Genomic DNA, 15,884 nt, shown 5'->3' on the forward strand with positions numbered 1-15,884 from the left:
GAAAAGATTAGAGAAACACATTATTTTTGGTGGTTGTGTGAATCACAGCGGCTCACTGATGCCACCTTGTGTTCAAAAAACTCCACTAAATGCAACATTGTTCTGGTGTATGATAAATAGTTTATCTATGTGGTGTTATTATAATCTTGCAGGCTGTTACGTTGTTTTTTTAGCTTAAGGATATCTACGCTACTATTTGTTTAAACCTGTGTTGTAGTCTAATGCATTGTAGTGGGTATACTGTACCGTATATTGGCCAGAATCTGCCTTTTTTTTCGGGGGGGGGGACCTCCCCCAGAGAAGTTTTGAGCATCAACGACTTCATTTCCTGTATTCTGATACACTTTTATGCACCAATTCACGGTAGAAATACCTTTATTTAACCTATGTGAAGAAGAAAAACACAGATGACTATTCAAAATATATCTAAAATATAGTGGAAAGTATGTTATTGCGTGTCATCGGGCATTTTTAAGTGGAAATCCGGGAGCTTTCTTAGTGGGTATACTGCGTATACCTGCGACTACGTACACTACTGGTTTAAACTACTTCTATAATGGTGATTGGAAAATGTTTTTAAAGTCGCTCACGTTGAGGTTTTTTTTGCTGCGCACTTCACTTCACTTCACTTCACTTTCGTTTTGCGTCGAAGTGAAAGTAAAGTTGACTCGGTGTGTCTGAAACGTCTTCTTCACTGCGTTGTCCTCGATGAACGCTGCGGCTTTAGATACTTACGTGAAACCTGAACACATTTGGTGAAAGGTGAGTAATTCCGTACAAATGTTTTTATTAAGGCGGTTTATCTCGAGCGGAAAGACAGATTTCACCAGTATCAGGCCAAAGTCCAACGTGACATTTAGGCTACGGTATTTTAAGTGGTCCATTGTTTGCCTTTCTGCTTTTAAATACGACTATTTGAAAGGGTAGTTGTCCTCAGATCCGAGATTTACTCAAATGAAAGTAGAAATGGTCTAAAAATACGCCTTCCATTACAGCGAGTACAGCGTAATAATACGCCCTCCAGGGGCTGAGGGCATGCTCCATTTACATTCACTATTTTCAAGACATTTGACAAAAGCATGCCTAAAAATCTGTAGATCATTTGGGAAAACATGATAGTTGTGCATCTTGCACACTACTTTGCACTATTACTTTTTGCACTTTACATCCCACTCCATGTGTACTTGTCTTGATATTATGTCTTATTTGTATATTATGTTGATATGTGCCTATATGTATATTGTTGTCTCTATTGTACAGTATGTGTCTATATAACTATTTGTCTACTGAATGTCTACTATTACATGTCTATTTGTTGAATGTATAGAGTTAACACCTACCAAAGTCAAATTCCTTGTGTATGTAAGTATAGCTGGCCAATAATATATACTTCATTAATACTTTATTAATCCCGCAAGGGGAAATTACAATGTATAAACAAACAATAAATCTGATTCTGATACTATTTTTTTTTTTTTTTTCGCTTTTTTGTCAACGTTTGATGCTTTTTGTCGATGTTTCAGGAGAGATTTGGCATAACCCGGTAATTGATTATTATTTTGTGCAGACGCGGAACCTGTTTAAGATGTAAACAAAAGAGTTATCTAGGTCTGTTAACCCCGGGGGATTAGAACTATGATTTTAGGCGGAGAAAGACATTTACGTTGCGTTTGAGAAACCAGCGTTTGAAAGCTGAATATATTCAGGATTTTAAACTGCATGGTAACACACTGACTGTTGTGTTTTGTCTCTAACCTCCAGAGATGGACGACAACCGCCGCAACAACAGCAGCCAGATGACAGAGCTGCTTCAGCCGGAAATACTGCACAAGGGCAATGATTGCACAAGTCTGGCCGCCTGCTCCTCATCCTCCTCTGAACCCCGCTCTTCCTCTGAACCCCGCTCTTCCTCTGAACCCCGCTCTTCCTCTGAACCCCACTCTTCCTCTGAACCCCGCTCTTCCTCTGAACCCCTCTCTTCCTCTGAACCCCCCTCCTCCTCTGCACCCTCTTCCCCTGCATCCTCTTCCTCTAAACCCCCCTCATCTTCCTCTGAACCCTCTTCCTCTAAACCCCTTTATTCCTCTGAAACCCCCTCTTCTTCTGCATACCCCTCATCCTCCTCTGCCCCCTCCGGTAACGGAGATGTACGTAGTAGACGTGTGGAGGGGGACGAGGCGGGGAGGACGCAGAGGGAGGACGGCGCCTCGTCTTGTTGTCCGCTGAATGACCTGAAGCGACTTCCAGAGTGTAACAGAAAGCTGGGACCTCTGAAATTCAACCATGCGCACACGGTCCTCGTAGATGTGAGATTTGATCCTTATGTTGGTCCCTTTTTTTTTTTATTTTTACCCAAATAGAGGTGCTTTCCGACCGCAGTAACATCCCCCATAAGTAGGAACTCGTTTTAACCGCAGGGACCAGGGTCTAAATTGAGGGGCCATCCACACAGAAACGCTTTTTGGTGTAAATGCACGTTTTGCATCGTTTTGGCCGATCGTCCAAACGAATCCTGTAAACGCACCGCCTGAAGACGCACTTTTTCTAAACCTGGTCCCAGGGTGAACAAATTCGAAAACGCCGCCCTTGCGTCTTCGTTTGGAAGGCGAAGCCGCATACTTGCGTATCGATGATGTCATCGCCACACCCCTCGACTTCTAGCCTTCGACCTCTTATCCCGCGACGACGTCTCATAACAACAACAATGGCCGACTACATGCTTGTAGCCTGACGAGCCAGCCCCACATCCAGATGTTGGGTCTGGGAACTCACCATTGACGGAGCTCAATCTGAGGGGCGGGATAAACGGTTGTCTTCAAATTCCCTCTGCACGCAATAGGATAGCTCTACAACCAATCAGAGCACCGCTAGTTGATGGATTCAACTTTTGCCGTATCCGGTCGGCAAAACTCCGAACACAGCTTCCTTTTTTAAGAATGACTTCAGTGCCGTTCTTTGTTCTTTTCTCAAAGAAAAGCTGAACTCCAAGTCTTCCAGAAGACCGCTGTTCCCAGCAGCAGCAGCAGCAGCCATAAGCCCCGCCTACTGACTCTATACACGATGTGATTGGCCTGACCAGAGTTTGTTTTTTCCAGCTCGCAAAGCCAACAGAGAGTGCCTAGACCCCCCCCTGGCTGCAAATTACATTTGCTGCCACTAGGGTGGTCTAGATTTCTAGGCTAACGTGCTTGTGTTCCTGCTGGAGAAGATATTGAGCCTATTAGGGTTACTAGGGCAAAATATTATGCTCCTGGCCACCACGCTGAGCAAAAATGGCTTATGGTTTCTTCTTCTACGGTCTGTTTGTATACAGCGTGCAAGCTTTATGCGCATGCTCCGCCTCTTCTTCTCCGTTTTTGGTGAATTTCTGTAGCAGAAACAGCGCCACCTATAGGCCTGGAATATGAAGTAGTGTGTTGAGTCGTTAGCCTCTTTCCGACCAAGTAGTTCCAGGAACGTGAGTATAAGAGAGTACTCTCATATCGTTTCATGAGTAAATTAGGACGAGTGGAGAACATTTCTCTGTTTGATAACATTAAAAGTACATTTAGGCTTTGCTGTCGGCTTGAGTGAGAGAAAATACAAATTGAATTCTCTGATTGTTTCAGGTTAAGTTCTAAAACATTAAACCATCAAACTCACAACAGATGATTTTGTGGAGACAGACGCTCTCATAGTTTCATTCTCCTTCTCTGCATTTCATTCCTACCTGTGCAACGTAAACAAGAAAGTAGAGTAGCATCGATTTCTGACCATTTTAGGAGAAGGGAAGAACGTTTCTCGTTGTTTGGTAAGTTAAGGCTTTGCTGTCATCTTAAACGAGAGAAAATAAAAATACTAATAATTCCGACGACCGACCCAGTTGTCAATTTCCCGTCCAGCGCCCAAGGCGTTTAAATAGCAAATGCACCTGCGCCCATGTGTGCGCCCATGGGCGTGCTGGTCTTACAGGAGGTGTGTTCAGGTGCATTCTGGGCGTGCTGGTCTTACAGGGAGGTGTGTTCAGGTGCATTCTGCGCGTGCTGGTCTTACAGGGAGGTGTGTTCAGGTGCATTCTGCGCGTGCTGGTCTTACAGGGAGGTGGGTTCAGGTGCATTCTGTTCGTATTGCTACTTTGAGGCAGCAGGAAGTGATGGCACCATTGACCAACAAAAACCTGGTCTAAAGTCAATAACGCAGCATTTCATTGTTATTTTAACAGAGCATTAGTAAAATGCTCCTAGGCTCGTGCACAGCGCGCACACTATGCTTGTTACACACACAGGGACGCGCAGCAGCACACACACATGCAGAAGATTACGAATAAAGAAATTGTTTTTGTTTTTGACTATTGTTTTTTTTAGGTTGCTGCTTTCAACGATGGAAAAGGAGCTTTGCCTCAGAGAGGGAGAGACATGTGGCACAGTAACTTCGTGAAAAGTCCGTGTTCACCATCCAGCGTCATGATCAAGACTGGACTTGTGAAGGTGTGTTTGAGACTACTAACTGATCTACATTTATGCTGGCTTTACGATGTGAGCCACATGTAGCTAGGGCTGCTGGATAATGGACAAAAATCATAATCACAATTGGAAATCGCAATATGGACTAGTGCAATATCCAAATCGAAGGGGGGCGCAATATTTGTTAAAGGCAAAATATGTGTCAAACTACAAATCGTATCGTACAGACTAAAGAAAATGTCTTTGTTTTGTATAGATCCTCGCTAAAATCACACTATAATCATTTTAATTATTTTTTTTTTCTATGAAAATGACGATAAAAAAAAAATAATCGCAATTAGATATTTTCCTCATATCGTGCAGCCCTAATCACAATTATTTTGGTCCATCTTAAAATCAGGATTGTTTTTATATTATGACTTTTGCAAAGATGTTGCATTTACTGAACCTAAAAAAAACAGTGAAACAGTTAAACAAATCAACAGTGAAAACACACATTTTCCCTTCAATTCCCATAGAGGTTTATGCCTCGACGCAGAGGTCCAGGGTTCGAGTCCGACCTCTGACTATTTCCTGCATGTCTTCCCCCTCTCTCTCTCTCTCTCTCTCTCTATCCTTTCTCACCTAGCTGTCCTGTCCATTAAAGGCGGAAATGCCCCAAAAAAAGTGCACTTTCACAATCTTTTGAAAACAAGTAACAAATGAAACACAAATAAAAGAAAAACTAAACTAAATGTATGCCATAGATCTGTGTCATCCAGAACACAAGACAATATAAGAGTTTGCTCGCGAAACGTAACGTGCAAAAAAAAAAACTATTTCTCTCCGTTAAATTGTTTTTGTGATCCTAAGGAGCTGTAATAAAAATAGATTGATAGATTGCACCGCCCTACATGTAGCTACAGATTAACTCTACCCCGAGAAAACTGGTATTATTGAATGAATCTTTTCTGTCCACAGTCACCGACCCAGGTGAGGAGGTGGGACGTGATCTCCAAGCAGCTGAGCGCTCTGGCCAAGAAGACCGCCGTGAGCGTCGATGATGTGAAGGTACGTTGTAGCAGCGGTGGACAAAGTATTCACCACACCCAAAATTCTGTTGACGTGGAGTTACTCAGGTCCTTTACTTAAGTAAAAAAGTACAAACACCCTACCGTAAAAATTACTCTGTTACAAGTAAAGGTCCTGCATTGAAAATGCAACTTAAGTAAAAGTATGTAAGTATCATCAGGAAAATGTAGTTAAAGTATTAAAAGTAAAAGTACTTAATGCAGAAAAATCCTCCCATTTTAGAAACTGGAAACGATCCAAACTGTTCTGTCAATCAACCAAGTGTTTAATCTGCTCATAATTTCAGCTGGACTTGTAGGTCGTTATATTGCTGGCTAGTTTAATTTATAATACAACTTTTATAAAAATGTTATAAACTACATGTGTTTTGTTTGCAAAAATCTTAATGTGTAAAGTAACTAGTAACTAAAGCTGTAACAGATGAATGTAGTGGAGTAACTAAAGTAACTAGTAACTAAAGCTGTAACAGATAAATGTAGAGGAGTTACTAAAGTAACTAGTAACTAGTAACTAAAGCTGTAACAGATGAATGTAGTGGAGTAACTAAAGTAACTAGTAACTAAAGCTGTAACAGATGAATGTAGAGGAGTAACTAAAGTAACTAGTAACTAGTAACTAAAGCTGTAACAGATGAATGTAGAGGAGTAACTAAAGTAACTAGTAACTAAAGCTGGAACAGATGAATGTAGAGGAGTAACTAAAGTAACTAGTAACTAAAGCTGTAACAGATGAATGTAGAGGAGTTACTAAAGTAACTAGTAACTAAAGCTGTAACAGATGAATGTAGAGGAGTTACTAAAGTAACTAGTAACTAAAGCTGTAACAGATGAATGTAGAGGAGTAACTAAAGTAACTAGTAACTAAAGCTGTAACAGATGAATGTAGTAGAGTAAAAAGTCCAACATTTCTCTCTGAAATGTAGCTGAGTAGAAGTAGAAAGTGGCATGAAGAGAAAAGACTCAAGTAAAGTACAAGTACCTCAACATTTGGACTTAAGTATAGTACTTGAGGAAATGTACTTAGTTACATCCCACCACTGCGTTGTAGGTAGAGCTGCAAAGATTAATCAATTAGTTGTCAACTATTAAATTAATCACAAACGTTTTGATAATTGGTTTGAATCACTATTTATGAAAAAAGTAAAACTTCTCTGATTTTTAACTTCTTAAATGTGAATATCTTCTAGTTTCTTCTCTCCTCTGGGACAGTAAACTGAATATCTTTGAGTTGGGGACAAAACAAGACATTTGAGGACGTCATCTTGGGCTTTTTGGGGAACACTGATCCACATTTCTCTGACATTTTAGAGACCAAACAACAAATCCATTAATCGAGAATATGATCGACAATGAAAATAATCCTTAGTTGTAGGATGTTAATAATATAAGTTAAACAGTTATTATTTTTGCATATTGCACATATTCTTCATACTAAAACTGCACATTCCATCGTCTTGGTGTTATTTTCTCTTAAAACAGATGTATTTTACATACTTTGTATTGTAAATTTCTATTTTCTATTTATGATTCTCAACTCTTTTCTCTCACTATGTTTATTGGGACCGTTTTGCACCAAAACACAGAGGGCAAATTCCTGATATGTGAAAACCTAAACCTGATTCTAATCTGTCTGCAAGAAACATAAAATGTACTCTTTCAAACTCTCACCAGGATGCTATCATCAAATATAACCCCAAGTATAAAAGTCAGTGGTCCTTTGATGCCCTCTCCAGCTTTGTTAAGGTTAGTGTCCATGTGTTTACATTAAATCATTCAACCGTCAGTTTAGTGTCTAAACCCTCTAACGATAGAAAATTATATTTTCCTTCTAGGTTATGCCGAAAGAAGAAAATAACTTCCCTAAACTGTTTCCAAAGATTGCTGCGTTGGCCTTAAAGCTGCCTGAACTCGTGCAGAAGGTATGAAACGTACTGGCTCCAGTTCACTGTACAGTTGGTCTGGTTTTGAGGTTTTTAAGAACGGCAACTAATCCGGTGCATGTTGCCCCCTTCGCTACGGTAAACAAAGACAACAACAAGAAACTTCGAGCTAACTAGCTACACGCTGAGTCAAGTTTCAAAGTGCTCATAATTATGCTTTTTGGCTTTTCCCTTTCCTTTATTGTGTTATATATCTTTTTTTGCATGTTATTGGTTAACAAAGTGAAAAAGCCCAAAGTCCACCCCAAAGGGACTTACCATCTCCAACAGAAAACACTGTTCACAAACTGCTCCAAACAGCTCTGTTGTAGTCCAGCCTTTACTTCAGAGACAAACGTGGTCACTTTGTAACACACGTTATAATGCTCGCCTAGCTGCTAGCATGACACGCCCTCATACTCTGCTTCTGACTGGCTAGTAGTCCTTACCTAGCTACTGTCAGGGCACGCCCTCATACTCTGCTTCTGACTGGCTAGTAGTCCTTACCTAGCTACTGTCAGGGCACGCCCTCATACTCTGCTTCTGACTGGCTAGTAGTCCTAACCTAGGTACTGTCAGGGCACGCCCTCATACTCTGCTTCTGACTGGCTAGTAGTCCTTACCTAGCTACTGTCAGGGCACGCCCTCATACTCTGCTTCTGACTGGCTAGTAGTCCTTACCTAGCTACTGAGCATGTGTGACTCCCAAAAAAGATGGAACAGAAGTGAGAGGTCTCACTCTGTAGCTAAAACAGAGAGCTCAACACACAGGATAAAAAGAGGAGCTGCAGCAATGTGCAGTACAACAAAAATATGGTGTTTTTTGAAAATGAAACCATGCAAACCTATTCTGATATAACCTCTAAATACAATTATGAACCTGAAAATGAGCATAATATGAGCACTTTAAAAGAAATTTGGATGGTGCAACAAGGCAGGCCTGCTTGGTTCTTTCAGGGAATGATTGTAAAGATTTACAAAGAATATGTTCACGGCATTTACTCTCTGACTGGGACGTTCTAGCATGTTTGCCCACCAGTTATAGAAAAAGATTATTATGCCAGGCAAGAGAAAGACACATGACACCAGTTTGCCCCTCATTTAATATTGTATGTGGCGTTCTCTTTTGCGGGGTGCAAATGTTCCACCAGAACAAGTTCCTTCCCGAGACTATTTAGCGGAGCCACTGTCGCTGCGTCCCGAGCTCAGCGCCGCCCAAGACCGTTGTGATTGGTTTAAAGAAATGCAAACAACCCAGACTGTTTTTTTTTCTCCCTCCTATCCCAGAATGTATGTATGTAGTTCACTTCACACTGATGATGATAGTAAAGTGTGTGTCCGTGTTTTCAGGGAATCCCACTGCTTCGGACCGGACACTCTGCATCCATCACTCTGTCACAAGCTCAGATCTCCTGCCTGCTCGCCAACGCATTTTTCTGCACTTTCCCTCACCGCAACGCCACATCTCACAACGCAGAGTACCACAACTACCCCACCATTAACTTCACCAGGTCAGGAAACATCCGTCACAAACTGTTTCACATCTGATTATGTGTTTTTTTGTGTTTAAAAGCCCTTCTAGGGACTGGCATTGGAAATTAGCAATAGTTATAAATGCTGTGATGCTGTAGATTGGAGATTTTTTTTTTAACAAATGCATCCGTCCCCTATTCAAATAAACGTGAAATTAAAATGATTGCAACAAAAATACTTAACATTCTGTGTGCTGCCTGTACGTTAATGCTTCATTCTGTTTCTGCATGCAGTCTGTTGGGACAGTGGTCACAGCGGAAGAAAGAGAAGCTGAGGGCCATCATGTATTACTTCCAGGTGGTTACAGATGAGAGTGAGTTGATGCGAAACCTCCTCTTCCTCCTGTTTGTGAGACATTTCGGTGAAGATCTGTGACTGTTGTTGATGTCTTTGCAGACACTAAACCAAAAGGACTGGTGACGTTTGAGAGGCGCTGCCTCAGAGACCAGGCCGTGTCCGACTGGAGAAAGTAAGTAATAATAATAGTCATATTTATTTATAGAGACTTCTTAAAGTGGCCACATTATGCTAATTTTCAGGTTCATAATTGTAATTTGAGATTTTATCAGAATAGGTTTACATGGTTTAATTTAAAAAAAAACACCATATTTTTGTTGTACTGCACATTGCTGCAGCTCCTCTTTTCCCCCTGTGTTCAGGTCTCTGTTTTAGCTACAGAGTGAGACCTCGCAACTTCTGTAACATCTTTGTTGTCAGTCGCACATGCGCAGTAGCTAGGTAAGGATTACATGAGCTAGCTAGCTGTTTCTCTAACTTCAGTCAGTACAAGGCAGGATTAGCTGGGAGACTTCTTCTAAATGAGGGCGCACTTCCAACTTTGCGTGGAATACCTGCAGAACAGGGACATGGAAGTAGTTCTATACAATGTATTTTGTAGATTAGGGTGAATTTGTGTGTGTTGTAGCAGTGTTTTGCCATTGAGAACGAGCTAGCATGCTAGTGCTAGCATGCTAACGGTTAGCCCCTCGTCTGGGCTAGTGACGTAGAAAGCCGTGCAGATTTTGACCAGCTCACCCGGAGACTGAAGGCAGGACACGTTCAGAAACCGTATCTCACTCTAAACAGCATGGATGTTTTTTTTTTTCAAGTTTGTATGCGTGTGGAAGCACCAGAGACACAAAATTTCCCAGAAAAAGTGATTTTTTTCATAATATGGGCACTTTAAAACACAAGCTTCACACAAGATGTACAATTTAAATCAAGAAGTGATAAAATGTGATTAAAAGGATAACAGTGATAAAGTAACAAAACAAGGTCAGGTAAATAAGATAAAAGAAATTCAAAGATAATAAAGGATCATAGACTTTAGTGGAAGCAGCTAGCTAGCCATTCGCGGGTTCAATAAACATTTCAATGGTAACAGCGAGCTCCACCAATCAGAGATGTCGCTGTTACGCTTAGGATTTTGAGTAGTGTAGTACCTCTCCGTGACAAATGTTTTTCTTAAAACAAAGATTAATTTATTTGGACTTCAGGCTCCTACAGGAGCATAAGCCTTCGTTTCATAATCTTGTAGCTCATGGTCAGTCTACCTTTACACATTATGGCTATAATCAAAATAGTTATGGAGAAAATGAACGGGATTTTTAATTCCAGAAACAGAGCAACTCTCACTCGCTCTGCCTCGAACGCTGCATCCTGTTGTTATACATCCATGGTATATATTCATAAATTAAAGTATTGGACACATTCAAATGTTGACCTGTTGATGGCGCTAGATGAAAAGTCAGAGGATCACCAAAGTTATTACAATTCATCCTGAGGGGAACATGAATGATGAAGCACATTTCATCACAATTTATCCAACAGTTGTTGAGATATTTCAGTGAGGACCAAACTGTTGGACGGATGATTGGCATCCGTAAAGCCGTGCAGCTAGCATGACTAATAGAATGATTCCTCTGAAAAAAACACGCTAGTGTAAATCACTTTAACTCTTTTGTTGTTGTTCTTGTGTTAGCTGTAAGGAGAAGCCGCCTAAACTGCACGTCACAACACACGGGACCATCGAGACCGAAGGTACAGGGTTGCTCCAGGTAGGAACTAGTCTATATCCTTGACGTTCAACTTCCGGGATTGCTGCCGTGCAGCAGGAAAATCCGCCAAATGCACGTATTTTCCATTTCCTACCGCTTTCTTTTTGATGGAATTTTAAATTCGGTGGATTAATGAGGACTATTGTTGACAGTTGTCAGATCTCTGCAGGGTAAATCCAGACAGCTAGCTAGACTATCTGTCCAATCTGAGTTTTCTCTCGCACGACTATTTTGCAGCGGCTCTGTGCGGAGTTTAGCACCACTCATGACGATTCTGATTGGTCTAAAGAAATGCCATTAAACCAGAGCACGTTTTCCTCCCATCCCCGAATGCTATTTGGAGTAGGCAGACCCTCCTTCAGCACGCTTTGAAGGAGGGTCTGGCAAAGCGAGACTAGGTAGGAACTAACTCAAAGCAACGACAATCCCCAGCTGTTTGACTCCAGAACTTGTTTTATTTGGCTTGTGCCACATGTCAAAGTGGCCCCGTAAGCAAGACACTAGACCCCAAAGTTGCTCCCCGGATGCTGAGTATATATAGCTCTCCACCCATCCTAACACTATTATTGGGTTAAGCTGCAGAAATAGAATGTCACTACATTGTATTATGTGTGTATGTGACAATTAAGAATAAAGTAAGTTTGTTTTTAAGTTTGTGTGTGTGTGTGTGTGCGTGCGTGCGTGCGTGCGTGCGTGCGTGCGTGCGTGTGTGTGTGTGTGCAGGTGGATTTTGCCTGCAGCTCTATAGGTGGAGGTGTTCTGGGCTCTGGTCTGGTGCAGGAGGAGATCCTGTTCCTCATGAATCCAGAGCTGATCGTGTCCCGCCTCTTCACTGAGAAACTCGCAGACAATGAGTGTCTGATCGTTACAGGTACAGTAGCAAAGAAAGGATTAGTGGATTAATGGTAGGGGTGTCACGATTTGAAAATCAATTACAATGAGCTTTCGATTTCCGACTATCGAAATCGGAAGCAGGATGGTCGATTCCCCCAGTATTTCTTTCTCTGTGCACACCCGCCCAGTTGCGCACATCTGATAAAAATAGCGCAGCTTACTGGCTGGTAGCATGCAGCTAAATATACAGTTGACGTTAGCTTACCGACTGCTAGCATGCAGCTAAATATACAGTTGACGTTAGCTTACCGGCTGGTAGCATGCAGCTAAAGACACAGGGTTAGCTTAGCGGTAGCCTGCAGCTGCTCTTCTCCCGACTCCATGGCAACTGCCGGAGTTGGAGATAACGCAGAGACAATCGAACTAGAAAAAAAATCCTCTGTGGCAACATTTTGTCCTTCCCCGTGAATGGGTTATGGAAACATCACAACGAAGGTAAAGCACGTGGGCGCCGATGGGACTCCATGGATCATTCATGTGCACCTTGTTAAACAAATGGTGCATTCAATTGCACCTTGTGAACTCTGAGAAACTCAAACTGTTGTTGCAAACCCATCTGCCGTCTAGTGGCTCTGATTGTGGCATTGCCGTCTCCAATTTCAAAAAAACAAAAGTCAGATCAAATTGTGACACCCAAAATTAGTGGATTAGTTATTGTTAATTTACACAAATAAATCAATAGTATTTTTGATAATCAACTAAATTGTGAGGATTTGCTGTTTTACTCTTTTTTTACATCACTGTGAACTGGGTTCTGTTCCTCAGGCTGTCAGCAGTTCAGCCTTTACTCCGGTTACCGTGAGACCTTTGAGTGGGCGGGCCCTTATGAAGAACGCCTCGACAGGTATGAGCGCTTCTGGTTATGGCTCTTATCGTTGAGTGTATTTGGTTTTTTCACATTTTGGGTCTTTACAGAGACGAGTGGGCTCGGCTGAAGAGGCAGATCTTAGCCATCGACGCTCTGAACTACAAACACAGATGGGAGCAGTACGATATGATCCGCATCACGCGGGAACTCAACAAGGTCAGGTTTATCGTTGTGTGTATTGTTATTATTTTGTGTCGTTATTTTAACATTAACATATAATATGACAATACATACTAACATAATTTATTTAAATAAAAAGGTTCAGGTGATGCAGTGGTCTTCACTATTTGTTTCATGAGAGCCAGATCCAGTCATAAGAAGCATGTCTGCTTATCAATCTGTCATCCCTGAACATACAATATGCAATTTTTCTATATTCTACCATCATGTATCTAACCATCGAGAGAGCACATTCGGCATTAAGAGCTGGAAAGACCCAAACTAGCAACTCTGCAGTAAGTCAGTGTTATAGATGGAAGGGCAGAGCAAGTTTAAGCTTTTTTTAGTCTATATATATATATATATAGATATATACAATCTTTTATTTTGTCTTTTAACCAAAAAGGTTTTAATAATAATAATAATAATAGTAATAAAAAAGTATAGTTAAAACAAAGAGGGTATAATTATAATCTCTTTGTTTTAACTTTTATTTATTTTTTTGACCCTATTCCCTTTGAGTATAATAAATAAATAAAAAATATATTTAAACTAAATAAATAAAAATAAAAAATCATAAAAATTATAAATTAAAAAATTATAAATAAATAGGTACAATTAAATAGGAAAGAAAATAAATATGGGAAATCATACAAACGCAAATAAAACAGAAATATGAATTTGTCATATTTTATTTATTTAACAATAACTGTACATAACTACATTTGGGACATTTAATGGCATATTACTTATTTATTGATCCACATTTGATACTCTAGTGAGTATTGGCAGCAGGCCTGTGTTCTACGGTTCTCATATTTACGTGATTTGTTTGTATCCTTGAAGGCATACTGTGGATTTAAGGGTCATGGGCACAATGAGCCCGACATTGCCACGGGCAAGTGGGGCTGTGGAGCATTCAACGGAGACCCACAACTCAAAGGTACTTCTTTAAAATGTCAGTCCGTTCATTAAAGTGACTATATGTAACTTTTTAATGTTTCTGAAGCTCTGGCATTTTTCATACAATGATCTTAAATGACCTGTAACAGCAAACAAGACTAACAGTGAAACGCTATTATTATATAGTTTCTGCCCGTGCGGTCGCAGAATGATTTACAGCAGGTAGACGGAGCTACAGTCACACATTCTGACGGGTCACACATTTCTTTGTAACACCAGAAAAGCCTGTGTTAGCGTATCCAGCCAGCGGAGCCAGGTAAAAGGAAGCAGGAGATTTCTTTATATAGCCCTAATTGTATTTTAATGTTATTTTAGAAGTTATCTGCTGTAGTTATGGCTGATACTGGGGCAGGGCCATCACAGGAAAGAAGGAAATTAAACGAAGAACAACTAAAAGATAAAAGGGAAAGTGACAGACAACGATAACGTCGGGCTTTAACAGATGGAGACAATTATGGGATTGTAAATGATTCAAAACCGACCCTGAATTGGCCCTCAGGTATGAAATATGTCATTTCATTCATAAAATAACTTCAGATTGGGCCATGTGGTTGTACGTCAGTAGCCGACATTACATTACGTCCCCTTCCATTTAGAGCAGACTTTATTCCTTTTAGTCCATGTTTGTGTTGGCCGACTATTCTCTTCTCCCCCTGTAATGTTACTTGTGTAAAGCGTCCCTGGGATTCATATAATGCTCTATATTAGGCTAATCTAAGTTATTATTGCGTTAGTTGCTACAACAACCTCTTAATGCTTTGGCTCGTGACACTGACCAAAGTGCTGTACAAAAAAGCACTAAGGTGATGTTTTAAAGACCATTGAAATGTAAAAATAAAAGTAGAACGAAAACACAAAAAGAACATCTAACGCCACAACAAGCAGCAATTTACAAATACGGAATTATAGACATGATGATAACAGATGGAGGGATTAGTGGGCTATTAGGGCTGCAAAGATGTATCCATTAGTTGTCAACTATTAAAATATTCGCCAACTATTTTGATCGATTAATCGGTTTGGTGGAGGCATTTTTTTATGAAAAAAAAGTAAAATTTCTCTGATGTCAACTTGTAAATGTGAACATGTTATAGTTTCTTCTCTCCTCTGTGACAGTAAACTGAATATCTTTGAGTTGTGGACAAAACAAGACATTTTAAGAACAAGAGTCTCGGTGAATAAGATCCGTGATATAACGGATGACGGTGCCTGACCTAAAGGAGACACTTACATGATCTTTTCCTTCATGTTCAGCGGTGATCCAGCTGATGGCGGCAGCGAGGGCGAAGCGAGGACTGGCCTTCTTCACCTTTGACGATGAAAAGCTGAAGCAGGGCCTGCAGCAGACGCACCACCTGCTGGTCACACAAGGAACTACAGTTGGTGAGAGATTTCAGGACTTTTAAACTGTTAAAATTAGGTCTGAACGGCAAAACGAGACTAACAATGAAATGTTTGTTCTCCTTCACAGAGAAACTGTTTGGACTCCTGGAGGACTACTGCGCTATTCAGCAGGTGCACAGCGGTTCACATGTGGATCTGTTCGAGTTCATCGGGAACGCCGTGAGACCTTCCCGGAGTCAGCTGTGAGGACGGATTCAACCCATGGCTGCTTCAGCATTTGCACTAAAATCTAACCCAAATGTTTTAGACGGACATTATAACCGATCATCCCAAATTTGTTGGGCTTCAAACACTTCATTTCCTGAATTCTGGGGAATTTGTATGCAACAATTTATGGTGCAAATCTCTCAATTTATGTAAAAGAAAAGTATTATTCTCCTGTGTCCTCTTCACATTCAAAACATGAATCATTTACATCTCAACAACAAATCTGTTGGAGGAGGAGACCTTGTTAAAGCTCCATAGTTTAAGGTTACAGAGAAGACATGAAATGACATCTTTATTTTCCACGCTCCTGTTCTTTAACACCCCGATGTAGCACAATGAGCCCCATAAACCGTTATTTTGACTTCTTT

General features: G+C 40.7%; 1 protein-coding gene across 1 annotated transcript; it reads left to right on the forward strand.

The window, feature by feature from the left end:
• The first annotated feature begins 370 nt into the window (after positions 1-370).
• On the forward strand, positions 371-15,883 carry pargl (poly (ADP-ribose) glycohydrolase, like). The gene is made up of 16 exons (XM_078272006.1): positions 371-762; positions 1,762-2,306; positions 4,344-4,466; positions 5,403-5,492; positions 7,184-7,255; positions 7,345-7,431; positions 8,782-8,942; positions 9,198-9,277; positions 9,361-9,433; positions 10,946-11,021; positions 11,745-11,892; positions 12,681-12,759; positions 12,831-12,939; positions 13,789-13,885; positions 15,160-15,288; positions 15,377-15,883. The coding sequence occupies exons 2-16, from the start codon at positions 1,764-1,766 to the stop codon at positions 15,493-15,495; spliced, it is 1,986 nt and encodes a 661-aa protein (XP_078128132.1). The 5' UTR covers positions 371-762; positions 1,762-1,763; the 3' UTR covers positions 15,496-15,883.
• The last annotated feature ends 1 nt before the right edge of the window (position 15,884 follows it).

Source organism: Sander vitreus, chromosome 16 (genome assembly GCF_031162955.1).
Source record: "Sander vitreus isolate 19-12246 chromosome 16, sanVit1, whole genome shotgun sequence".
Lineage (NCBI taxonomy): Eukaryota > Metazoa > Chordata > Actinopteri > Perciformes > Percidae > Sander > Sander vitreus.